Raw genomic sequence first — 27,469 nt, 5'->3', positions numbered from 1 at the left:
TTACGGCCCGGGGGAGGAGCCCGGCGGACGAGTTTATGGCGGTTCTTTTGACTCCGCGGTTCCGTAGCCTTGGCAGCCAGAGCCAGCTTCTCGGCCCAGGGCGGAGAGTGTCGAGTTTCGTGAGCCCTAGAGATGTTTTCGGCCGGAAAAGGAGGACAGGTACACCTTCAGATCCTAGCCAAATGTGCACCGAAGCGGGGGGACGGCTGAGGGGAGCGGGCGCTTTGGACTTCGCGCCTCAGGCCTCTGGGGCCCGCACCTTTCCTGGACCCGCCCCTTTCCCGGCCCACCTGCTCTCTCAGTCCCGCTGAGGACGGGCACTGGGCCTTTTCAGAAGCTACTCTCCTTGGGGCGTCCCGGAAAGCGGTGCTTCTCAAACTTTAATATACACACAGATCATTTGGGAACTTTGTTAAAATGCAGTTTCGATTCAAGAGTAGTGTCTGATATTCTGCGTTTCTAATAAGTTCCCAGATGATGCCACTGCTGCTGGTCAGCGGGCTACACTTAGAACAAGGGGTTAAAAGTACTAGATGGCAAGTCCTTGAGCACGAGGACTATTTCTTTAACCTAGCCTACTTGTTCAATGACGCTTAGAGAGGCAGACGGAAAATACCCGTCTCCTCCGCTCATAGACTCCTAGCTTTATCCACCCCACCCTACCCTAACCCAGTCCCTACTCCCTCCTCAACCTCTCCCCGTTTCCACTCCTTGCCCTCCACGCCCTACTCCTGTCTATGCACCGTCCACAGTGTCTCAGGCCAATACTTCAAGGACAGACAGACCGACAGCTTCTGTTACAGAAGGCATTTGAAGGTGATAGGCTTTTATTTCTGTCCTAAACATCAGACCATTATGTAAAGTTGGACATCCTGTTTCCAGTTATTCATAGTCAGAGGAAGAAAGAGCTTAAATTCTCAGATTCTAACAAAAACGAAAATCTGGAAACAACATTCTAGATGTTTCAACATATTCCCTTATCTTATTAAAAAATTTTTAATAAAAATTTACTGGGGTAGAGGAGAATGAGCAGTGATTGCTAACTATGGGTTTCTTTTTTTGTTAATTAATGTTTATTGAAGTATAGTTGCTTTCCAATGTTGTGTTAGTTTCTACTGTACAGCAAAATGAATCAGCTATACATATACATATATCCCCTCTTTTTTGGATTTCCTTCCCATTTAGGTCACCACAGTGCACTAAGTAGAGTTCCCTGTGCTATACACAGAGAGTATGCTATACAGTATACTCTCATTAGTTATCTATTTTATACATAGTATCAAGAGTGTACATGTGTGTATGGGTTTCTTTTTTTTTTTTTTTTTTTTTTTTTTTGCGGTACGCAGGCCTCTCACTGTCGTAGCCTCTCCCGTTGCGGAGCACAGGCTCCGAACACGCAGGCTCAGTGGCCATGGCTCACGGGCCCAGCCGCTCCGCGGCATGTGGGATCTTCCTGGACCGGGTCACGAACCCGTGTCCCCTGCATCAGCAGGCGGACTCTCAACCACTGCACCACCAGGGAAGCCCCTGGGTTTCTTTTTGAAGTGATAAAATGGTTTGGAGTTAGATAATAGAGATAGCTGCACAGCTTTGTGAATGTACCTAAAACCCATTGAATTGTATGCTTTAAAAGGGTGAATTTTGTAGAATATGAATTATATCTCAATTTTAAAATTTTACTGTCTACAATTAATTGAAAAAATTATATATGTACGTTATAAAAACTGGAAATATGTATTCTAAAAAGTGAGTATCCTTTCATTACACCTATTTCCTAAAGGTTACTTTGAGGTTTATCCTTCCAGACTTTTCTATTTACATATATTTGTATGTAGGTTGGAAATTCATTTTTACATAACTAGGATGATAGTATATAAATTGTTCTGCCCAACCTCATTGGTTTTTTGTTTTTACTACTTAATGAAATCCTTCCATGCTATAAATGTCATTCTTCCTAATGGCTGCTTAATATCCTATAATAAGGCTATTCCATAATTTACTTAACTATCCCCCAGGCACTGGACATTTTCATTGTTTTCAGATTTTCATTATTCCTCACAAACTTTTATTTTTCAAGAAGAACAGCTGGCAGATAAATTGGTTAGTTTTTTCAGCTCCTTGCCCTAGATTTCTTTCATGCAATGCTTGTCATTGTTCAAAATGGCAAAAAGAAGAAAGGAAAAGCAGAGTCTGGTGAAGCCACATCTCTGTAATAATCAAGACTCCAATGTGTGTGTACATTCCTTTTAAATGTAGCCTGAAATAATATTCTTCAAGACTAAGTCTAGCTAGTTATTAAGCATGTAACATTAGGATGTATAAATTCACATAGTAGTATATTTCATATCAGTAAAGCAAGTTCCTAGGTTTACTCTGATTTTATTGGCAGATGAACATGTGCAAACTTAGTAAACATATTATAATTTACACAAGATGGAAAGAGAAGAAACTTAAGAAAGGCATTGTTAGCAGATATGCCATACAAAAGCATAAGGTTGCCAAAACAAAAAAACTTACATATTTTTGTGTAATCTAAATTTGTTAGAAACATATGTTTAATTTTTTTTTTTCAGGATGCTCTGGTCCTTTTCAAGCTACTCAGCAATGGGATGGTATTATTCACTCCCTTCAGACTCAAGTGGAAATAAAAAGAAGGAGGCATCATTTACGAACATACAAAGACTGTTTTACTGGTTCTGATGCTGTTGATGTAGTACTAAGTCATCTTATGCAAAATATGTGCCTGAGTAGTAATGATATCTCTCATCTTAAAGGAGTTCGTCTTTGTCAAGTTCTAATGAACCATGAAGTATTTGAACCAGTAGGAATGAAGCTATTCAAAAATGAAAAGGAATTGGAATTTGAGGATTCAAACAATAGTCTCTACAGGTTTCTAGGGAATAAATCATCTTACATTTTTTGCAAAAGAAAAAAGGATTCTGAGACTGGGTTAAATGATGAAATAAAAGCAAAGGAATCTTTAAGGTTAGTGTTAACCAAGATACTGTAATATATTGTTTTTAGTTGCTGGCAGAACAGTCTTCATTGAGCAAACCTTGAATATTATGCTTTCTGGTTTTTTCAGAAGTCAATAAAAGAAATAGCCATGTAAAAATTAATCTTTTCTGCCTTTGCTCTAAAACTGTTATGGAGGACACGATCACATAAATATTTCAGAATTTGTACCAGGAAAAACTTTATCTTCTCTGATGAATTATATGCTTCCTAATTTTTGAAACATGACTTAGCCAAAGTAGATAAAGCCAAAGTTATGGAAACGAAACTAGAGCAAAAATTTTCTACTCTGCTACAGCAGCCATGATAACCTTAGAATTAACATATTTTTTTTTCTATTTATTTACAATCCTAACATCCTCTTCTGGTGATATTCTGTTATTTAATACATTTAGTACTTGTATCTTTTATTGTAAGCTGCCTGACATCCTTTTTGGAAATAGGAAATGTATAAATAAGTTTTAATAAGTAAATTAAAATGCATATTTGAAATTTTGGTCCTGTATGTAATGGAAAAATTCACATATTATTTCTTAACAGACCAGAAGGCAAAGTGATTTCAAATCCTCTAGCACAAGAGGTTGGTGAGGAAAGAATTGAGGAACTTATTGATACAATGAGTGGGACTCTGGCTTTATCTCCAAACATCACAGTTGACAAACCTGTTCTTCCACTTTCAAAAGAAGGTAATTTCAGTTTTCATTATTTTTTTCCGAACTTTGTAAGAAGAGCTGACTTTTTTAAATAGACCTTACTCTTTGGAACAGTTTTAGGTTCACAGAAAAATTGAACAGAAGGTACAGAGAGTTCCCATGTACCCCCTGCCCCCCACACATACCCAGCCTCCCCCACTGTCAACATCCTGCACTGGAGTGGTTATTTGTTATAATCCATGGACCTACATTGATATATCATTATCACCCAAAGCCCACGATTTACATTAGTGTTCACTCTTGGTGGTGTATATTATGTGGGTTTTGACAATGTATGATGACTGTATCCACCATTATAGTATCATACAGAATAGTTTCACTGCCCTGAAAATGCTCTGTACTTCACCTGTTCCTCCTTCCCTCCCCGTTACCCCCCTGGCAACCACTGATCTTTTTACTGTCTCCAAGAACTGACTTTTCAAATACAATAGAAGTAGTGTGTTTGGCGTACTGACTCTCTACTCCTCTCCCCGTAAGAGTTTCCTTCTACATAGTGATTGCATCAGACAAGACAGGTGAGGCAATGTAGATCCAATAACATTTAGTTTATTTTTTTACAGTGACCATGATCAGATTAACTGGAGGTGCTACAGTCCTTACTACCAGAAAAAAAAAACATGCAAACTCATTACCAGTCCTTATTATCTATAATGCAAGACCATCTTCTTGTGAGCATATCCTTTGCCCATTGTATAAACTCCTCCCAAACATCTCCCTACTCTTTGCCTTTCAGAACAAACTAGCTAGGCTACCTATTGCTCTAATTCTCTTTACCACTTACTTCATCTGCTTGTGGTTTTGTCCTTATAAGGCAACTTAACAGTTGAAAGAAGAGCCCCATACCCAGGGCAATTAGGAGGGATGCATACACAATTCACTAATGGTTACACACTTTACTGCATGTGGTCAAACCATGATGGAAGTAAGACAAGCATGATTTGCACACTGGAGGAGCAAAGGTTATCAACAATAACTAGGATAAGTGTGATAAGGGAAATGCACGGTGCCCAAAGAAAGGGTGCAGAGTGAGAAAAGAAGAGGGATTAGAAGAAGACTCCGAGAAAGATGAATATTTAGAGGACAGGCTGAAGAAGAGGAGCCAACAAAAGTTCAGTTTTTACCTATTACAAATGAAAAAGAAAAACTTGTCTCATCATTTTCCCGTGAGGATATAGGGTACCTCTAGAAATTTCTAACTAATGATGGATATAATTTATCTGTAAAGATGCTCATAAAAGTAATTTTCATTTATTGGGCTTTCCTCTGGGCCAGGCAATTTGTTATGCATTTTACATTTATTGTCTGTAATTTAACAATAGCCCTGTAAAGTGAGGGGTAAAACTTCCATTTTATAGTTTGGGAAACTGAGACTCAGAAAGATAAATAAATAAATAAGACATGGTAGGGAAGGAAAGCTGGCGTTCTTATGTACTTTTTTAAACATTTTAATTTTTTTCTTTGTTATATATGCACATAATGTAAATCATTCAAATAGTCCTACAGGTTTTGTTACCAAAAAATAATAATTCCCTACTCTTCTCCTCTCACCCATTTCCCCCTCTCCAGAGACAACCATTTACAATACGTATAAATTGTAATTCATGTGTGTTGTAAATGTATCTCACATCTCAAAATGTCATGCTTATACTGCTACTTCATGCTTTTTCAGTTTTAGGGACATCTAGTAATTTTCTACAATGGAAAACAGGGTTTTAGGTCTCTTCCCTTTCTTGCATCTATCTCCCAAACTCTTTAAATGATACATATACTTTTATATGCTCTGATGAGTAACATATTTAACAAAAAGATGTTAGGTGAAAACAGGAATATCTTTAGTTTTAAGATTATTGTGTTTAGCCAGAGATTTTAAACAGTAAGTCACACAACAATAACTATTAAGTTTTGCTTTTTAAAAAAGGAGTTTTTTGTTTTCTGGTTTTTTTGGCCACACTGTGCATCTTGCAAGATCTTAGTTCCCCCACCAGGGATTGAACCCAGGCCACAGCAGTGAAAGCACCGAGTCCTAACCACTGGACCGCCAAGGAATTCCCTAAAAAAGGAGATTTTATGTTAAAACAAAAATCAGCAAAGACTTGGAACCACTGTTTTACTTTAGACTTAATTTAGTTTAGATTGTTTATTTTATAGACAAGGAAATGGAGACTCAGAGAAGTTAGATAATTTGCCAAGTTTCCACAGTTAACTAATGGCATCAAGATTCAGACCTAGATTTCCATACTTTTACCCAGTGTTTTATCATTATTGTTGTAACAAGGTGTTGTAAATTCTAAAATGGGTACAACTGAAGTTATGTTTAGTTGGTATGTTTGCTCTTTGTTGCAACTGAATGTGTCAGCTCTCAGAACAGAGAAACACAAAAAACTATTTTAGTTGTTCTCTCTAATAAAACATAGTTTTGAGAGAAGTAGTCTTTAATAAATTACTAATAGGAAATCTCTTTATGTTCAAAAGTCTTGAATCTGCTAGGGTAGGTTTTTTGTTTGTTTGATTTTTGTTCTGTAAAAAGGCTTGCAAAAGAGAATTAACTTTAAAATTGGCTGGTTGTTCTTGTATTTAATGAGTTAAAAAAAGTTAACTTTTTTGGAATTTACGTTTTCATACCAAAACTTTTTGGACAAAGTGCATTTGGAAGTATCTCTAACCTCTAACAAATCAGGCATGAAAGGAGTTTTTGTTGTTGTTATTATCCACTGAAATCTGATACTGCTGTGATCCTCAAGCACAAAAACAACCCCCTCAGATATAAAACTATCTGGTTTTATAAGATTAAATAATTAGCTGGCCAACAAAAAAAATTAAGCCACTTTCTATTTGGAAAAATATGGCTGGTTAAAGGTATGCAGTTGGCAACACACCTATATACATTTCAGCCAAGAAATAAAAGTATGGAGTTTCTCTTTTTTTTTTGAGAAAGGTCATTTCTTAATTCCCACAGAACTGAGAAACCAATTTCATTTGAATTGAGTTGAAAAATCTGCCAGCAGTGGTAAAGCAATGCAGTCCCAGGACTGCAGGCTTTTTGCAAATTTGTATTTGTGTGACAAGTAGAGTTAAGGTGAACCACCTTTGCTGAGATTTATTTTTTACAGATGTTTCTTACTGATAATATAATGACTAATATTTTTGAAATATATGTGTGTTGTTTTAGAAATGTGAGGGGTTCTAAAGGTGCAGAACCTCTCCCTCACCTCACCTCTGTGGGGTAGGTCTCAGGGGAATGCCAATATCAGCTGGAGCAATTCCACTATTGATCTGTTTTACCTGACTTCCAGAAGAATATGTTTGTTCAAAGGTTTCCTCAGCTGAGACAAAGTTTGATTCCTACTGAACACACTGTACTTCTCCCACCAAAACATTTACACACTTAATGAAACTGCCTGTTTACTTGTCTTTATTTCCCACTGAAGTGTGAGGTACTTAGACAGGGACAGTCCTTACGTTGCTCACTGTTGTATCCCTGTTGAATGGCCCAGTGCTTAGCTGTTGGTATGTTACATTTAGTGGATGAATGGCTCACAGACAGCCTCCTCATTTTATAAATATTTTCTTTTTATTTATGCGTCTATACACATACACTCATATGTACATATATGTGCATGTGCATGCACGTGTGTGTGTGTGTGTGTGTGTGTGTGTGTGTGTAGGCTATGCTAAATGCTGCTTGGATCGTATGCTCTTCAAATGTAGAGTCTATCCCCTTGGATCCCTTTCATTCAGCACAGTGATCATTGAGTATGAAGTGCTCCATTAAGTTGACGGTGGTGGCTATATGTGTTGCCACAGTATCCTTCTTGAGTCTAATTTCCTCACACAGAGCTAGCTATTCTATTTATCAGCTCTGCACTTGGCTAGTATGTTCTAGACATGCACATTTCTCTGCTCCCTCACCTTCAGGTCTTTGCTCAAATATCATCTTCCCAATGATAATTCCCACACATCTTATTTAAAATTGCAATACTAACCCCCTAATGTAGTCTAATCTCCTTTTTTGCTTAATTTCTCTCCATAAAACTTACTATTAGTTGACATACCATATATTTCACTTTTTGTTTGTTTGTTTATTTATTGCCTGCCTCCCTCTCCCCACTAGAATATAAGCTCCATTAAGGCCAGGATTTTGCCTGCTTTGGTTACCACTATATCCCTGGAACCTAGAACAGTGCCTAATACAAAACAGGTCTCAATAAATATTTGTTGAGTAAATGAATGTTCTGTCTTGATGCTATTGCTAAAAATAGTCTTTTTTCCACTTTTGGATGTATTAAAAATATACCTATTCATACTTTTTGGTGACTTGATAAAATTTGCCTTCATCCATTTCATATGTGGCTATCCTTACCTCCTTACATAGGGTGTGGCTGCTGAAGGGCCACTATTTTTATATATGTATCTTTTTCTAGCACCTGGTTCAGAGCTGTGCCCAAAGGTTGGTATCGACAAATGTGGACTGACTGATTAGAGGCTACTTATGATCTCAAGCCTTTACTAAAAGATTGCTAATTTGATTTATTTGGGGCCAATAACTCAGAAGTAGTAAACTCAGATGACTTTAGGAGCCAGGCAGATTGGAAAGCAGGTGAGTACTTCATTTTCAAACGTTTAGGAAAAATTGTTGTTTTGCTTGAAATGTGGGGCCCTCTTGGCTATTTTTCCTTTTCCCACTTAAGGAAGAGATATAACTATAGGGAAATTAATTTCTACTGTAACAAAACCAACAGGACAATACCATGAAAATGGTAGCTGACACTCAACTTCACTGTTTGGGATACAGTAGGAAGTGGTCAGGTTTGTGTTGAGCTGGAAATGACATGCCAATGCAAATAGGGTAGCCACTAATTCATATCAGCTAACTTTGGTCAGGCATTAATTCAAGCCCAGTGTCATGAGATTTTAAGATTTTTTTTCTTATTTATTTATTTGTTTGTTTATTTTTGCTGTGTTGGGTCTTCATTGCTGTGCGTGGGCTTTCTCTAGTTGCGGCGAACGGGGGACTACTCTTCCTTGTGGTGCACAGGCTTCTCATTGCGGTGGCTTCTCTTGTTGCGGAGCACAGGCTCTAGGTGCACGGGCTTCAGTAGCTGTGGCACAGGGGCTCAGTAGTTGTGGTTCACAGGCTCTAGAGCACAGGCTTCAGTAGTTGTGGCGCATGGGCTTAGTTGCTCCACGGCATGTGGGATCTTCTCAGACCAGGGCTCGAACCCATGTCTCCTGCATTGGCAGGTGGATTCTTAACCGCTGTGCCACCAGGGAAGCCCTCTTAAGATATTTTTAAAGAGAAGCTTGAAACCCAGAATTTTATATGAAATCTCCCTTTTTTTTTTTTTTTTTTTTTTGTGGTACCCGGGCCTCTCACTGTTGTGGCCTCTCCCGTTGCGGAGCACAGGCTCTGGACGTGCAGGCTCAGCGGCCATGGCTCACGGGCCTAGCCGCTCTGCGGCATGTGGGATCCTCCCGGACCAGGGCACGAACCCGCATCCCCTGCATCAGGAGGCAGACTCTCAACCACTGCGCCACCAGGGAAGCCTGAAATCTCCCATTTTTATACAAGTTAATTCTACTCAAAATACTCTATAACCAAACAAATCATGACTATGGTCCAAATTTAATACGTAGGCTACTGGCAGTAAAGTTCCACAAGAGATTTACTGTAGCTGTTGCTTTTGTAATTTTGTTTCATTTGAAGGAAAAACAAAATATTAATGATGATCTGATAATTAGGATAATGAAAAACTTTATTAACTCTTAACATGAATGACCAGAAACCCAAGTTAAAATTAACCTAATACTGTATTTTTATTTAAAAGCAATTTAACTACAATTATCTCTGCTTTGAATAAAATTATAAATAATTAGTAATCTCATTCTCTCCAATCATCAAAATAATTTATAAGCAGGACCAGTAGGTTTTTTTTATATCTGGAATTAACCTATTGATCACCTTAAAAGCTAGATAATATCACTTTATAATTAACATAGCCAGAAAATAAAATCAATATGGCTCATAATCCTGATGTCTATTTAAAGGTCAATCTTGAAAAGAAAAATTGTAATTTAGCAAATTTAAATTATCCTAACAAATTAATCCATTATATTATTAGGTTTTCTGTTGTATTATTAGAAATGGAAGAATTCTATGATACTGGTTGAATATGTATATGTTATTTATTAGTATGATAGTTATATTATTTTTCTTTCTAAGCTGTGGAAGATGTTTGGAAACAACAAACATTGCTACATATTCTTCAACTGATTCACATTCCATTCTTAGAAAATATTTTGGAGTCTCCAGTTAAAACACAAAATCTCCAATTAAGTAAAGAGGAAGATCTTGTTATCTCAAACACTTGCCTCGACAGAGAGGTTATTCCAAGCTTTTGTCTACTTGAGTGAGTGACCATTTTTATTGTCAATGTATAACTAAAATGTTCTTTCACATATTTTGCCCTTGGTATTTTAAGGTGTGAGAACATATTCATATGTATGAGCAGACACCATCATTGATTTAAAAATTAATCACTGTGAATTCTCATTTGATCTAAAATAGAAAGACACTGGTTATGACCTGTGAGATTATTGGAAATCTTAGTGGTTTCATTCATATGAGTTCAGTCATGATTTGTCAGTCATTCTTTCCCTGCACCAGCCCTGAGTATTTTTTCAAAGTTCTGTTATTTCCATTTTATAACCATAAAGTAACAACCATCATGGTTTTTACCATTTTATTTATTCCTGCTTTAAGAGAATCCTCAGTCTAGTAGGGGAGACATTCATGAAACAAAACATTACAGTCCAATGAAATAAGCCCTATCATAAATCAGTTGCTAGGAACCATAAGTATAAGACCTTGTGTAATGTTGAGATTCCAGCAAAGAGAACTGATATGATGCTTTCTCCCACATGGGCCAAACAAGAAAAGAACATCAGACTCCAAACCTGAGAACCAGAAAGCTTCAGGTCCTACAAAGAGCTTGATGATCAGAGACCTGTGAACCCACTTAGATCATCAACCATTGTCCTGTTTGCACATGACATGTTTGCTCCTAATTCAACAGGCTGCGAAACACCCAGCAAATGAGTCTTCCCCAGCCCCTGAGTCAGGGAGAATATAGGGACACCAGCAAAGAAACAGGATTTCTTTAGATGCCCCTGCAGGAAACAGACAGCAGCCAGTCCGCCTTTATGAGCTTCCAAGTGGAAAGTGTAGGGTCTCTGCAAGAGAAATGCAATCCAACTGTCATTAATTTTTTCATCTGCAACACTAGGAGCTAGAAGATAATAAGTCACACGTTAGGCAATATGTTCCATTCAACAGGGGTTGGTGTGGGTAGGGAGAAAAAAGAAAATGGAAGGGGAAAGAGAAGAGGAGGGAAGAAGGAAAGATATTTGAGGATCACCGAGAATTCATAGAATATATCACTCAGGAACCCCCTCCTAGGAAAATATTTGAGGAAAGATTTTAATCTGACTACAAAGAAATAACCAGAACCCCAAGATGGAGACAGATGAAGAGGAAAGGAAATATTGGTAGGCAATGAACTTTGGTCTGTGCGCTCTCACTATTTTCTCTTCTCCCTAATTTTGTACCCACATATGTGCATGCATACAAACACACATGTACACACAACATATTCAAAGTTGATCTGGTAAGACTGTGTGAGAATGTACAAAATATAAGTGCTAAATAAGATATCAAAAAAAGAAGGACATAGTATTAAGGGAAATTATAATAAATACTAACCTATCTCAGCAAAACCTGGGGGTGGGGAAGGTGGAGGAGAAGGGGGAATTAAAGGCCTCCAAAATCATCACTGAAGGGAGGGAGGAGTGAAAGGATCCTAAGTTGCTTATCTTATTGAGGTCGGGAGATAAAAAAGGGGAAAACAGTGTGTGGTGGGATAAACAGTGCATCTTAATGAGGGAAATATTTGGTATCTTATTTTCAAATAATGATAGAACCATATGCACCTAATCATCAGAGTGGGAAAGGGGAGAGGAAACACCAGTGGAATGGAACGGTACAGATGAACTCCTCTGAACAAAATTTAGCAAAGTTAGAAACAAAAAATGAAAAGGTGGCCCACAAATATTTTAATTCCTTGAAAGTAAAGGTACAGAAAGGTGTGGTGGTATTTGGTGAGGAGAAAAGCTATTCCCTCTCATTTACTCCTTCAGTCATCCAGCAAAAATTATTAAAAAGATTCTCAAAACTAGTTTCTTCTTTAGATTTGGTTAATTATAAACTAGATTTTATTGTTTTATCAAACAATGTTTTAGGCAGTTAAATGGAAACGTTAACCATTGATTTATTTTACTTTGTTTTTTACCTCCAGGATTGATAACTGGCTTAATGCAGCAATTGAATGCTTGGAATATTTCCCAAGACCAGTTAATAGTTACTGTCAGCGAGCAGTTAGTTCAAAACAGAAATGAAGAGACAAGATTGAATACACAGAAGAAGTTACTCTTTGATATTATAATCAAGAGAGAGATTGCTTATTAACTGATGAGTATTTTGATATTCATTCAGGAATTATTGAACTTTTAGGTAAGAGATGTTTAAACTTCAGTTTTTTTGCATAATCTTTTTTAATAATACAAGTTGCAGAAGATTTTATGTATTATATGGGTATTACATTTTAATATTTTTCTTCTATGATGTCAAAGTACTTCATGGAGTCGTTTTTCAATTCACTTGGCCTGCCATGTAAACTGTACTATCAAATGTAATACTGTAGTATAGCAATTAGATCTAAGGTAATTCTATCACAGGGACATTCTAAGAAAACTTTTGATATAGTACTAGAGGATTAAAGAACTAAGGTATCTGGAAATATTGTATTAATTAGATGACCTTTTAGCAAAATAAAAATTGAGTGACACATCATGTCTCTTTTTTAGCTTTGTAGGTGGCCATATAATTTCATGTTAAAAACAAATTACTGTTTGACAATGCTGGATATAATTATGCAGTTGTTTGGCATATTATGTAGATAATTTCCTGTGTGTTTGAAATATTTCCTAATAAAAACTTTCAAGTGTGAAAAAGAATCTGCAAACCAAATACAGTATCATAGCATTTTAATTGACTGCTACATACTATAATCTCTGGGTGTTTTTTGTCCCTTGCTTTGTCTTCTTTGTAACCCATGTAACAGAAAATGAGAAAAGAACAGAAGCACTTGAAGCAACACAACTATATCTAAGATTGTTGTTGCCCAACGTTAGAGAAGGATTATGACGGCTACTCACTTTTATGGCGATTGCATCAGAACCCAATGCCTACAAATTACAAAAACAGGTGAAAAATTGCAATAACAGTTTTACAATCTTCTGCTATTTTTTTTAATAAAAATAATTCAAGTTAATGTTACTCTTTCTGTTTACACTTTGATAACAAAACGGTGGTCCTGAAAACTCTTGCCAAAGCAGTTTTGCAATCCAAATCATTATTAAGAGTACGGGCAGAACAACTAGTCTTCTTTCTACTGGAGTTCCACTCTGAGCTCTTAAAGGTATCTGGCATTTTGCCTGGGCACATTTATTACTAAGCTACTTGTGTCAGACAAAAGGCAAATCATTCACTTAATAAATAATTTACTGAGTGCCTATAATGTGCAATCCCCACACCCACTAAAAGAAGAAAGCAGAATTAAAACAGTGTTGATATTTGCAAGTATATTGATTAATTTCTTCAACTTATTTCTCTGTGCCAGACACTGTTTTAGGTGCTTGGAATACATTAGCAAACAAAACACAAGAATGCAGGCCCTTGGGCTTCCCTGGTGGCGCAGTGGTTAAGAGTCCTCCTGCCGATGCAGGGGACACAGGTTCGTGCCCCGGTCCAGGAAGATCCCACATACCGTGGAGCGGCTGGGCCCGTGAGCCATGGCTGCTGAGCCTGCGCGTCCGGGGCCTGTGCTCCGCAGTGGGAGAGGCCACAACAGTGAGAGGCCCGTGTACCGCAAAAAAAAAAAAAAAAAAAAAAGGGCTTCCCTGGTGGCGCAGTGGTTGAGAGTCCACCTGCTGATGCAGGGGACGCAGGTTCATGCCCCGGTCCGGGAAGATCCCACATGCCGCGGAGCAGCTGGGCCCGTGAGCCATGGCCGCTGAGCCTGCGCGTCTGGAGCCTCTGCGCCGCAATGGGAGAGGCCACAACAGTGAGAGGCCCGCATACCACAAAAAAAAAAAAAAAAAAAAAAAAAAAGAATGCAGGCCCTTGAGGAGCTTATATCCAAGTGAGGGACAGAGACAGTAAAAAGAAATACAGTAAATCATCATCCTATAGTTTGCTAGAAGGCAATAAATGCAATAGAAAAAAAAAGCAGTTTAAGGGGATTTGGGGGTGCCAGGGTGTGGGTTAGTAGGAGCTTACAGTATTAAACAGCATGGCCAAGGTTGGGCTCACTGAGAAAATGAGATTTGAGCAGAGACTGGAATGGGGAGGAGTGAACCAAATGGCCATGACGGTGGGGGTAAGTGGCTTGAGGCAGAGAAAATGGTTCCTAGAGCAGAGGCCTTGAAGGTGATGCATGCCTGGGTGCTGAGGAACAGCAAGGAAGTGGTGAGCAGGTGGGACAGTATTGTGAGGTGAGGTGAGAGATATGGGGGCCCATGTAGGCCATTGGAGAGACTTTGCTTCTCCTTGGAATAAAATGGGGAATCATGAAAGGTTTTGATCACAGTGGTGGCCTCATTTGACCGATATTTACGAAAATAACTCAGGATTTTGTGTTGAAAACAGACTATAGAGGGGCAAAGGTAGAAGCAGGAGAACCTTTTAGGAGGCTGTTGTAATAATCTGAGCAAGAGATATGATGACTTGAAACAGGAGTAGCAAGTAAGTTAGTAAGACATTGTCAGATTGTTGATATATTTTGAAATGTCTTAGAAAACGATTATTTTTTAGCCTCACTAGTATATTTTAATACCAGACAGTGTTACTTTTAGTGGCATTATTTCTCCAAAGCCTCAATAAAGAATTGTTCCCTTCTTAATTTTTTTGTGTAAAAAATTTCTCATGTCATTAGAAACATATGGGTTTGAATTTTGTAGCAGTTCTGTCAATATTAGCTGAAGTTACTTTTCCATTATTTTAGAGAAAAAGTTGGTACTAAGTGTATACAGTAGAAGCAGTCCCCCATTTATGAATTTTGAATGAAATGTATTCTAAAAGCTCATTTAAAAGTCAGTTGTTAAGACCCGTATATATGCTGTCTACAAGAGACCCACTTCAGAGCTAGGGACACATACAGACTGAAAGTGAGGGGATGGAAAAAGATACTCCATGCAAATGGAAATCAAAAGAAAGCTGGAGTAGCAATTCTCATACCACACAAAATAGACTTTGAAATAAAGACTATTACAAGAGACAAAGAAGGACACTACATAATGATCAAGGGATCAATCCAGGAAGAAGATATAACAATTGTAAATATTTATGCACCCAATGTAGCAGCACCTCAATACACAAAGCAAATGCTAACAGCCATAAAAGGGGAAATCGACAGTAACACAACCATAGTAGGGGATGTTAACACCCCACTTTCACCAATGGACATATCATCCAAAATGAGAATAAATAAGGAAACACAGCTTTAAATGATAAATTAAACAAAATGGACTTAATTGATATTTATAGGACATTCCATCCAAAAACAACAGAATACACTTTCTTCTCAAGTGCTCATGGAACATTCTCCAGGATAGGTCATATCTTGGGTCACAAATCCAGCCTTGGTGAATTTAAGAAAATTGAAATAGTATCAAGTACCTTTTCCAACCACAACACAATGAGACTAGATATCAATTACAGGAAAAAATCTGTAAAAAATACAAACACACGGAGGATAAACAATACACTACTAAATAACCAATATATCACTGAAGAAATCAAAGAGGAAATCAAAAATACCTAGAAACAAAGGACAATGAAAACATTGTGACCCAAAACCTCTGGGATGCAGCAATAGCCGCTCTAAGAGGGAAGTTTATAGCAATACAATCCTACCTCAAGAAACAAGAAAAACTCAGATAAACAACCTAACCTTACACTGAAAGCAATTAGAGAAAGAAGAACAAAAAACCCCCAAAGTCAGCAGAAGGAAAGAAATCATAAAGATCAGATTAGAAATAAATGAAAAAGAAATGAAAGAAACGATAACAAAGATCAGTAAAATTAAAGCTAGTTCTTTGAGAAGATAAACAAAATTGATAAACCATTAGCCAGACTCATCAAGAAAAAAAGGGAGAAGACTCAAATCAATAGAATTAGAAATGACAAAGGAGAAGTAACAACTGACTGCAGAAATACAGAGGATCATGGGAGATTACTACAAGCAACTATATGCCAATAAAATGGACAACCTGGAAGAAATGGTCAAATTCTTAGGAAACCACAACCTTCCGAGAGTGAACCAGGAAGAAGTAGAAAATATAAACAGACCAATCACAAGCACTGAAATTGAAACTGTGATTAAAAATCTTCCAACAAACAAAAGTCCAGGATCAGATGGCTTCACAGGCAAATTCTATCAAACATTTAGAGAAGAGCTAACACCCATCCTTCTCAAACTCTTCCAAAACATTGGAGAGAAAGGAACACTCCCAAACTCATTCTATGAGGCCACCATCACCCTGATACCAAAACCAGACAAAGATGTCACAAAAAAAGAAAACTACAGGCCAATATCACTGATGAACATAGATGCAAAAATCCTCAACAAAATACTAGCAAACAGAATCCAACAGCACATAAAAAGGATCATCCACCATGATCAAGTGGGGTTTATCCCAGAAATGCAGGGATTCTTCAATATATGCAAATCAATCAATGTGATACACCATATTAACAAACTGAAGGAGAAAAAACATATGATCATCTCAATAGATGCAGAAAAAAGCTTTCGACAAAATTCAACACCCATTTATGATGAAAACCCTCCAGAAAGTGGGCATAGAGGGAACTTACCTCAACATAATAAAAGCCATATATGACAAACCCACAGCCAACATCGTTCTTAATGGTGAAAAACAAACCATTTCCACTAAGATCAGGAACAAGACAAGGTTGCCCACTCTCACCACTATTATTCAACATAGTTTTGGAAGTTTTAGCCACGGCAATCAGAGAAGAAAAAGAAATAAAAGGAATCCAAATCGGAAAAGAAGTAAAGCTGTCACTGTTTGCAGATGACATGATACTATACATAGAGAATCCTAAAGATGCTACCAGAAAACCACTAGAGCTAATCAATGAATCTGGTAAAGTAGCAGGATACAAAATTAATGCACAGAAATCTCTTGCATTCCTATACACTAATGATGAAAAATCTGAAAGAGAAATTAAGGAAACACTCCCATTTACCATTGCAACAAAAAGAATAAAATACCTGGGAATAAACCTACCTAAGGAGACAAAAGACCTGTATGCAGAAAAGTGTAAGACACTGTTGAAAGAAATTAAGGATGATACAAACAGATGGAGAGATATACCATGTTCTTGGATTGGAAGAATCAACATTGTGAAAATGACTATACTACCCAAAGCAATCTACAGATTCAATGCAATCCCTATCAAACTACCAATGGCATTTTTCACAGAACTAGAACAGAAAATTTCACAATTTGTTTGGAAACACAAAGACCCCAAATAGCCAAAGCAATCTTGAGAAAGAAAAACGGATCTGGAGGAATCAGGCTCCCAGACTTCAGACTATACTACAAAGCTAAGTAATCAAGACAGTATGATACTGGCACAAAAACAGAAATATAGATCCATGGAACAGGACAGAAAGCCCAGAGATAAACCCACACACATATGGTCAACTAATCTATGACAAAGGAGGCAAGAATATACAATGGAGAAAGGACAGGCTCTTCAATAAGTGGTGTTGGGAAAACTGGACAGCTACATGTACAAGAATGAAATTAGAACACTCCCTAACACCATACACAAAAATAAACTCAAAATGGATTAAAGACCTAAGTGTAAGACCAGACACTATAAAACTCTTAGAGGAAAACGTAGGCAGAACACTCTATGACATAAGTTAAAGCAAGATCCTTTTTGACCCACCTCTTAGAGAAATGGAAATAAAAACAAAAATAAACAAATGGGACCTAATGAAACTTCAAAGCTTTTGCACAGCAAAGGAAACCATAAACAAGACGAAAAGACAGCCCTCAGAATGGGAGAAAATATTTGCCAACGAAGCAACTGACAAAGGGTTAATCTTCAAAATATACAAGCAGCTTATGCAGCTCAATATCAAAAAAACAAACAACCCAATCCAAAAATGGGCAGAAGACCTAAATAGACATTTCTTCAAAGAAGTTATACAGATTGCCAACAGACACATGAAAGGATGCTCAACATCACTAATCATTACAGAAATGCAAATCAAAACTACAATGAGGTATCACCTCACACCAGTCAGAATGGCCATCATCAAAAAATCTAGAAACAATAAATGCTGGAGAGGGTGTGGAGAAAAGGGAACACTCTTGCACTGCTGGTGGGAATGTAAATTGATACAGCCACTATAGGTTCCTTAAAAAACTAAAAATAGAACTACCACAGGACACAGCAATCCCACTACTAGGCATATACCCTGAGAAAACCATAATTCAAAAAGAGTCATGTACCACAATATTCATTGCAGCTCTATTTACAATAGCCAGGATATGGAAGCAACCTGAGTGTCCATCAACAGATGAATGGATAAAGAAGATGTGGCACATATATACAATGGAATATTACTCAGCCATAAAAAGAAACGAAATTGAGTTATTTGTAGTGAGGTGGATGGACCTAGAGTCTGTCATACAGAATGAAGTAAGTCAGAAAGAGAAAAACAAATACCGTATGCTAACACACATACATGGAATCTTAAAAAAAAAAAGTTCTGAAGAACCTAGGGGCAGGACAGGGATTAATACGCAGACATAGATAATAGACTTGAGGATACGGGGAGGGGGAAGGGTAAGCTGGGATGAAGTGAGAGAGTGGCATGGACATATACACACTACCAAATGTAGAACAGAAGCTAGTGGAATGCAGCCGCATAGCACAGGGAGATCAGCTTGGTGCTTTGTGATCACCTAGAGGTGTGGGATAGGGAGGGTGGGAGGGCGATGCAAGAGGGAGGAGATATGGGGATGTATGTACACATATAGCTGATTCACTTTGTTATACAGTAGACACTAACACACCATTGTAAAGCAGTTATACTCCCATAAAGATGTTTAAAAAAAAAGTTAGTTATTCTGCACCTAGTTTTTCATCAAAAAATATAATAAATGGAGAATAGGGCCCAGGTTACATAAATGTTTAATTCTACAGTCACTAAACCAAAATTCATGTTTATAGCTTACTTGTGAAATGGGTCCCAGATTCCAACCAGGAATTTAGAATGAACATTTTCTCTACCCTCCTCTTCCTTACCACTTAGCCTCTCCACTTTCTTCTTTCTCACCCTGCCTCCTCCTCTAGGTAAATGAATTCTCCTCTTTCCTACATATGGTTGAGAAGTTAGAAAGGATTTTTTCATTTTTTACCTCCCCTCATGTCAGAACTAGCAGTGTCGTAAAGAAACATGCTGGTTCAAATATTGTGGCAGGACACAAAGGGAGAAAAGGAACTTGATGTGGGCTGGAGGAAGTGGGGGTATGGGATTCAGGAAGCAGGGAGAAGGGGCTCCAATGACTGGTTTCTGGAGATTAGGGAATGAAGTATTTCAGGGAGATTGAGATGTGGGTATTTATAATAGGGGATCTTTAGCATGCCTAGCTTTTTCCTGTTACAGGGCTTTACCTGTGTTGTCTACTGTATGTCTGGAACATTTTCTCCCAATTCTTTTTATGGCTCACTCCTTCACATCATTTCAGGCCTCTGTTCAAAATGATACCCTCTCAGTAAGACAAAAGCTTTCTCTTACTGAGATAGCTACCCATCTTCTTCATTCTAGCTTCTTATCCTGCTTTATGCTCTCCTAATGGCAGTTATCATTACCTGAAACTATATTATGTATTTGCTAATTTTTTAAAATTGTCTTTTCTCTCACATGAGAATGTAAATTCTGTGAGTTCAGACTAGATCTGCTTATTCATCACCTAGAACTGTCCTGGAACATAGAAATTATTTACTAAATTTTTGTTGAATGACAGGATGAATTAATGGGGATGGTTTCATGTTCATAAATTTTCAGGACAATAGAAGCTAATGGAAAGGTACCCTGGGGCTTAAGATGAAGGAGCTATGTGGCTATGAGGTTCAACATTGGTAGGTCTAGGGGGTGACCTCTGTAACAATATTAGCTGAGGAATTATTTCCCCCCAATACATGTTATAATCTGGGATTTCTTTTGTATGACCAAAACTGGAAAAGGAGTATTTATCCATTTTAAGAGAATGATATTATTATGTATTTTAGAGCTACTATTTACATATGGATCATGTAATTACAATGTAAGATTATTTAGACCAGTGCTGTTATGGAAGTACAAATAATTTTTATTATTATAAGAGAACATTGCACTAATGATTGGTTAATCTAGTTTCAGATATACTACATATGTGGGAGTAAAATATAGAATTTTAAGAATTCTAAAAAAGAATTTCAAGTATTTATACCCTTTATAATTCAGAGACCTTCTGTTACCCGCCCCCTCTCCCCATCTGCAATCCTCTTCCCCTATGCATTGGTCAAAAATATTGAAGTTTTTTTTTTTCTATATTGGATTACTTGCTAGAAAAAAATTCATATTAAAAATTTGAAAATATTTGTTTTTGTGTAGACACCGGTTACTTTATTGGATCTGGTTAGTAAGAAACTTAAGAAGCTTCTACATGGAGAAGATCCAGATGGTATATCAGGTATTGATTCAGTCTTATTCTTTCTTTATCATTAAGTGACTGTTATAGCCACATAAGTTGGAAAGGAGCCAAGTGTGAGTATGTAATAAATATATAATGCTATAAAAGGTGGTTACATTAAGGTTATTTTTTAATATCTCCAGAGCAAGTTCTTCTCTAGTTGTTTTTGGAAGCTCTTTGTTTGATTACCTTTCTTCTAAAAAGGTAAACACTTACTATATCTCATTGCTGCTCCAGGTCTCACCTTCCCCTCACTTATTACCCACCTGCCTGCTTCCTTGCTCCTGTGCACACTGTTTTTCTTTCTCCTGTTTTTCATTCTCTCTCTCTTTCCCTCCTCTTTTCTAGGAAATGACAATGTTTTTATAGAGAAGGAGCTTAAACCCTTCCCCCTACCCAGTTGAAAAGGCTTCATGATTCTTTTTACTCCATGTCTTTTGGCAATTGATCTGATTCCTTAATTTTTAATTTCTTTAAACCATAAAATATTTAAAATTCAAATTTCCTAAGATTGTCATGTGAGAGACAAAATAAAGTGATAGGTATAACTTTGGGTGCTAGGGCCAAATTGCCTGGGCAAATTATTTAACCTCTTTGTGCCTCACCTTCCTCATCTCCAAAATGAGAATAATAGTATCTACCTCGTAGTTGTTAAATATTTAGAATTTATATTAATAATATAATATTGGGGGCTTCCCTGGTGGCACAGTAGTTAAGGATCCACCTGCCAATGCAGGGGACGTGGGTGTGAGCCCTGGCCTGGGAAGATCCCATATGCCATGGATCAACTAAGCCCATGCGCCACAGCTACTGAGCCTGCACTCTAGAGCCTGCGAGCCGCGACTACTGAAGCCGTGCACCTAGAGCCCGTGCTCTGCAACAAGAGAAGCCACCGCAATGAGAAGCCCATGCACCACGACGAAGATTAGCCCCCACTCGCCGCAACTAGAGAAAGCCCGCACGCAGCAACGAAGATCCAACTCAGACAAAAATAAATAAATAAATTTATATATAAAAAATAAACTCAAAATGAGAGGAGAAGAATACGGTGAATTTCATAATTTAAAAAATAATAGGGGGCTTCCCTGGTGGCACAGTGGTTGAGAGTTCGCCTGCCGATGCAGGGGGCACGGGTTCATGCCCTGGTCTGGGAAGATCCCACATACCGCCGAGCGGCTAGGCCCGTGAGCCATGGCCGCTGAGCTTGTGCATCCAGAGCCTGTGCTCCACAACGGAAGAGGCCACAACAGTGAGAGGCCCGCGTACCGCAATAAATAAATAAATAAATAAATAAATAAATAAATAAATAATAATATAACATAGTTATAAATCATAGATGCTATATTTAAATTCTTATTATTTAAATATTAAGTACTATTGAATATTAATTGACACTAATATTAAACCCTACTCTGTGTCAGACTGTGCTGAGCACTAACATGCGTTTATGAAATTATTCTACACAATAACCTATTATGTAGGCATTATTATTACCCCATTCTATAGGTAAGAACTGAAACTTAGATTAAGTAACTTGACCAACTAGAAATGTAGGTAACATTTCTTCCTTAAAAAAAAAAAGTTTTCTAAGGCATTACTAATTTCTAGAAAAATATTCATAGAGTAGGGCATACATTTATTTGCCAGGATTATTTGGAATTTCTCAGCTAATAGATGCCATTTCCTCCCATTCCCTTCTTTGAACATAGGGTATATGGCCACAGGTCTGTTGCCACATGCATCCTGTCTGTTTGATGCTGTTAAACAGAAATACTAACGAAGTATTCCGAACCTAACATCTGGAATCTTTTTAGATTAATTAGATCTCATCTGACTAATTTCAAGATAAACTTCATTTGGCTGCCATACTATATTAGCTTTTCACATTCAATTTTTCATTAGTTTTGGCTTTGAGGAAAATTGAGGAATTGTAGGCATTTTAATATTTATTTCCATCCAACATTTATTCAACAATATGCTTTAAAGGGAGATAATGAATATAAGTGCTTTGCATTGTGCCGTGTGCTATAAGCACTTGGGAAGTGAAGAGTTATCTGATAATATTTTTCCCTAAATAGCTTAACTCTCATCTCTTCTTGAAGTTTATCCCTTATTCAGTAAAATTGTCAGATTGTATCAGTATACAACTTAATTGAATTTTTTAATTGCTTCTATGTTTTGTGTTGTATGCTCTTTTCTGCATGCTTGAATTGATTACTTGAAATTCATGTCTTGATTTAAAATGTTCCTGATATCAAATATTCATCCATCCATCCATTCAATTATTCACTAAACATTTTGAAGACCTACTCTGTGCCAGACTTTGTATAGCACCACAAAATACAAGATGTATAAGATAATGCCCCTGCTTGCAATAAGTTTATGTTCCATGTTAAAAGCAACTGGCACTTAGTAGTTACAGATATCAATACATAGTTGTTGAATAAATTAATTTAGTGAAAGAACTGATGTATGAGAGAGACAACCATTTATAAATCAATCATAATAAAATATAAGAGGGATATGTTCAAGCCAGAGGAGGTTATAGAATACTAGAGGAGGAGGATTACCTGACCTAGTTTGAGGGCATCAGGCTAGGCTTGTGGAGGAGATGATACCTAGTAGGAGTCTTAAAGAATTAGATGCAAGCTAAACCAGAGGAGTGGAGAAGGGGGAGATACTCTGGACAGGAGGAACATTGTGAGCAAAAATAGGTACGGGCTAGAAATTACAGCTGAGCGGTGGCAGGAACTGAAACTAGAGAAATAGATGTCAGATCTTGAAGGGCCTCATTTAGCAGCCAAGGAATTCACTAGGTAGCTGGGGAGGCATTTTTTATTTTTTAAAAAGTGATATGGCTAGATTTATATTTTAGATAGTGCTTAGCAGCAGTTTGGAGAATCGGTTGGCCAGGGGGACTGGAAGCAGAGTTCTTAGTTAGGAGACTACTACAATGGTCCAAGTGAGAAATCATGTAGGCCTGTACTGTAGCAGAGACAAGAGGGGTGGAGAGGAGGGGACAGGTTTGAGAAATATTTAGGAGGTAAAATTGGCAACACTTGATTGCATCTGGGGGTCCGAGAGAAAGGGGACTCAGATAATTCTCAAGTTTTCAGGTGAGGTGACTGCCACCAATTCAGACAGAAAAACAGAGGAGAGGAACATGTGTAGGGAAATGATTGAATCTGTTTTGACCTTTTGATTTAAGATATGTGTGGGACATTCTGGTTGATATTTTCAGCAGAGCAGCTCGATGTGCAATTTTGAAGTTCAGGGGAAAGATATGAACTAAAACTAAATATCTGGGAGTATGTGGAAATTGAGGTCATTTAGAGTATGTCGAGCAATATAAGAGGTCCAGGATAAAACATTAAAGGACACTAATCATCAAGGGGTGAGTAAAGAGGAACCTATGACTGAGACAGAGAAGGAATGTTAGAAGGGGAATGAGGTGAAGTCGTCCTCGTAAAGCCAAGGAAATGTAACATTTTAAAGAGGAGGATTGCATGTGGCAGCAGATCAGGATTACTCCGGACTCTCTGGAGCCAATTAGTGAGAGCTGATTTAGTAGCTTGAAAGGCAAAAGCCAGGCTGCAAGTGGGATGAAAAGGAATGAATGGGTGAGAGATTAAGAGTAGATCTATGATAAGAAGGGAAGAGAGAAGCTGGGAATAACTGGGGCGATGCTAAATCAAGCCGGAGATTTGAGCATAATGACCCGCTGAGAGGACAAAAGAGATTACTGATGGAGCCAGGCCCTGGAGGAGGCAGGAGGAAATGTCTTCAAGGGCACAGGACCGAGGGTTTGCCTCGAACAGGGGAGGGGTATGAAGAGTAAAGTTGATAGTGTGTATGGATATAAATAAATGTGTAGGTCCAAGGTAGAAAGTTGAAGGAGATCATTAAATGATGAATCCATTTTCCTTGACAAAGTAGGAGGAGGAGACCCTATTGTCTGAGGAGTTGTAGGGGGACCATTGAATGGATGACATGAGAAAAAGGGAATAGTTTGAAATAGGGAATGGGAAAAGCAGTTGAGAAAAGACAAATAAATGGACTGATGAGTAATTCTGAGGATCCAGATGAAGTAGATTATAAATTTTAGTGATGCCAATTTGGACAGTAATTTTCTCAGCAGCACTTATTTACTTGAATGTTCAAGTGTAAAAGGTGGATTCAAGCATTGATTAAGGGCTGAAATTTTGCTTTGTCAGGTGTTGCAGAAAGATTGGAGTGCAAGAAAATTGAGGACACAAATTAGTGAGAAAGTGGTTCAGATGACCAGATATGTGTCTGACTCTGGATGGGAAAAAAGAGATGATGAACAAAGAAAAATGGCACATCGCTCTGAGATTGACGAGAGTTGTGACAGAGCTAAAGGCAGTATGGCATAGTATAGGGATCCCAAACCCTGGGAGTGGGACAATCCCAGGTTCAGATCCTAGCTCAGCCATGTGGTCCAAGCTTCTGTTTCTTTATCGATAAGGCAGGGCTGATAATAATAATACCTGCACACTTACACCTTAGAACATTGAAGATATAATGAGAAAAAGTACAAAAAGTTTGACACATGGTAAGCACTCATTGTAAGCTATTTTTTAAATATATAAATTTATTTATTTTACTTTTGGCTGTGTTGGGTCTTCGTTGCTGTGCGCAGTCTCTCTCTAGTTGTGGTGAGCAGGGGCTACTTTTTGTTGCGGTGCGCGGGCTTCTCATTGCTGTGGCTCCTCTTGTTGCGGAGCACGGGCTCTAGGCGCCCAGGCTTCAGTAGTTGTGGCTCGCAGGTCCTAGAGCGCAGGCTCAGTAGTTGTGGCTCGCGGGCTTCGTTGCTCCGCAGCATGTGGGATCTTCCCGGACCAGGGCTCGAATCCGTGTCCCCTGCATTGGCAGATGGATTCTTAACCACTGTGCCACCAGGGAAGTCCCGTAAGTTATTATTGTATTATTATTTGAAGGACAGTAGATTCTGAATAGAGAGTTAGGTGTAGGATTTTAAGTTTTCAGAGGCAGTGTAATTCCAGGTGTCACCATAGGTATGTTTAAGTGAAGCTGTGTTTATAGTGAAAATAGGCAAACCCCCTAATATTAATGGGCTTTAAGATTTCAAAGGTTACCCTGATTGAGAGTTGCTTTGGTGTGGAGGTTTGCTTTGCTCTGGAGGCTAAGGCGTCCCCATCTATAGATCAGCGTAGGGAGAGGCTTGGTTGATTGGTTGACTGTACATGCTAAGACAGCTCACAGAGCAGTGAAAAAACACTGCTCATGTTCATGAAATTCTTTGTCCATGTTTTGCATATGCTTCTGATAGGGCTCAGGACACATTACCCCAAAATATGGCACCTGACATATTGAATATTTTAAGCTGAAAGAGCTTGAGAAAATGCAGAAGCAGGAGGATCACTCTGACCTACTTCCCCCTTGTCCTTCCTCCCTGAAACTGGCCATAAAACCCTCATATGAGAGATGCCTCCTTATACCCAGAGGAAAGGAGTATCCTTATCTCCAAAGACAAAGGGAGGCCAAGAAGAATCTAAACAAACAGGGCTTGCTAAGTTTTCCCCAGTTTATTACGATTACGTCATTCTCCTTAACCTGTCAGGTTTCTCAAGGAATGTGCGCTCTTCAGCAAACTGGCATAAAAGTACATAGGTCTGGGGCTTTCCTGGTGGCGCAGTGGTTGAGAGTCCGCCTGCCGATGCAGGGGACATGGGTTCGTGCCCCGGTCCGGGAAGATCCCACATGCCACGGAGCGGCTAGACCCGTGAGCCACAGCCGCTGAGCCTGCGCGTCCGGAGCCTGTGCTCCGCAACGGGAGAGGCCACAACAGTGAGAGGCCCGTGTACCGCAAAAAAAAAAAAAAAAAAAAAAAAAAAGTACATAGGTCTGTTTCTTTGAGTCTTCATTTCCTTATGAAGGCTCTTATGTCACATAAAACTTACACTAAATACATTTGTATGCTTTTCTCCTGTTAATCTGTGTTTGTCAATTTACTTCTCAGACCCAGCCAAGGACCGTAAGAAGGTCAAGGAAAACTTTTTTCTCCCCTTCACCTCCAATTTGTTTGCCATTTCACTTAAATTCCTGGTTTTCCTACTTCATGGATTTATTTTGGAAATCAAATAAAATAATGTTTGCAAAATATGACAGTGTATGTTTTGCTAAAGAATATTACTCTGAAGCAAAGAGAATATGAGCATAAGTAATGTTATCTACCACATTTTGGGGGGGAAAAGTCCAGGATAAGGCCAGTTTGGATAAGTACATTTTCATGTTTTTCTTTTTTCTTTTTTTTCTTTTTGCGATACACGGGCCTCTCACTGTTGTGGCCTCTCCCGTTGCAGAGCACAGGCTCCGGACGTGCAGGCTCAGCGGCCATGGCTCACGGGCCCAGCTGCTCTGCGGCATGTGGGATCTTCCCGGGCCAGGGCACGAACCCGTGTCCCCTGCATCGGCAGGCAGACTCTCAACCACTGTGCCACCAGGGAAGCCCCCATGTTTTTCTTTTTTTAACTTGCTTTTCCAATTGTACTTTTTTTTTTTTTTTAGGTTTCACAATTTGCCAATGCTTGACATACAAGGAGTTTGAAAAACAAAAGGAAAGGACTAGCCAATATCCTCACTAGTTGGCTCTTGAGATTAATAGTAACCCCAGCATCTCTTTGCAACGAAAAAAGAAATTAATTAAGAAATTTCAAAAACACCATCCAGAAGCTTTGCATTAACATTTCTGGGAGAAGAAATTATAATTTGTCAATATAAAGAACTCCTCTGGTGGTTTTCTCAAATTGCCATACTTACACTTCAGAGATAGGATAGCCTCTAAGCATTGTAAGTGTAATCATGCT

At 38.3% G+C, this 27,469-nt stretch overlaps 1 protein-coding gene across 1 annotated transcript; it reads left to right on the top strand.

Annotated features, from left to right (window-relative positions):
• The first annotated feature begins 26 nt into the window (after positions 1-26).
• DEPDC4 (DEP domain containing 4) lies at positions 27-27,469 on the top strand. Its single transcript, XM_082635850.1, is given in 13 exon segments — positions 27-159; positions 2,574-2,985; positions 3,556-3,701; positions 9,949-10,135; positions 12,080-12,128; positions 12,130-12,223; positions 12,226-12,294; positions 12,905-12,984; positions 12,988-13,047; positions 13,136-13,261; positions 20,543-20,621; positions 27,171-27,244; positions 27,248-27,469. Coding segments are annotated over 13 exon segments (1,599 nt in total). The 5' UTR covers positions 27-35; the 3' UTR covers positions 27,347-27,469.

The sequence above is a fragment of the Mesoplodon mirus genome (genome assembly GCF_964341445.2).
Source record: "Mesoplodon mirus genome assembly, chromosome: 11".
NCBI lineage: Eukaryota > Metazoa > Chordata > Mammalia > Artiodactyla > Ziphiidae > Mesoplodon > Mesoplodon mirus.
This window is presented reverse-complemented; position numbering and strand designations above follow the sequence as displayed.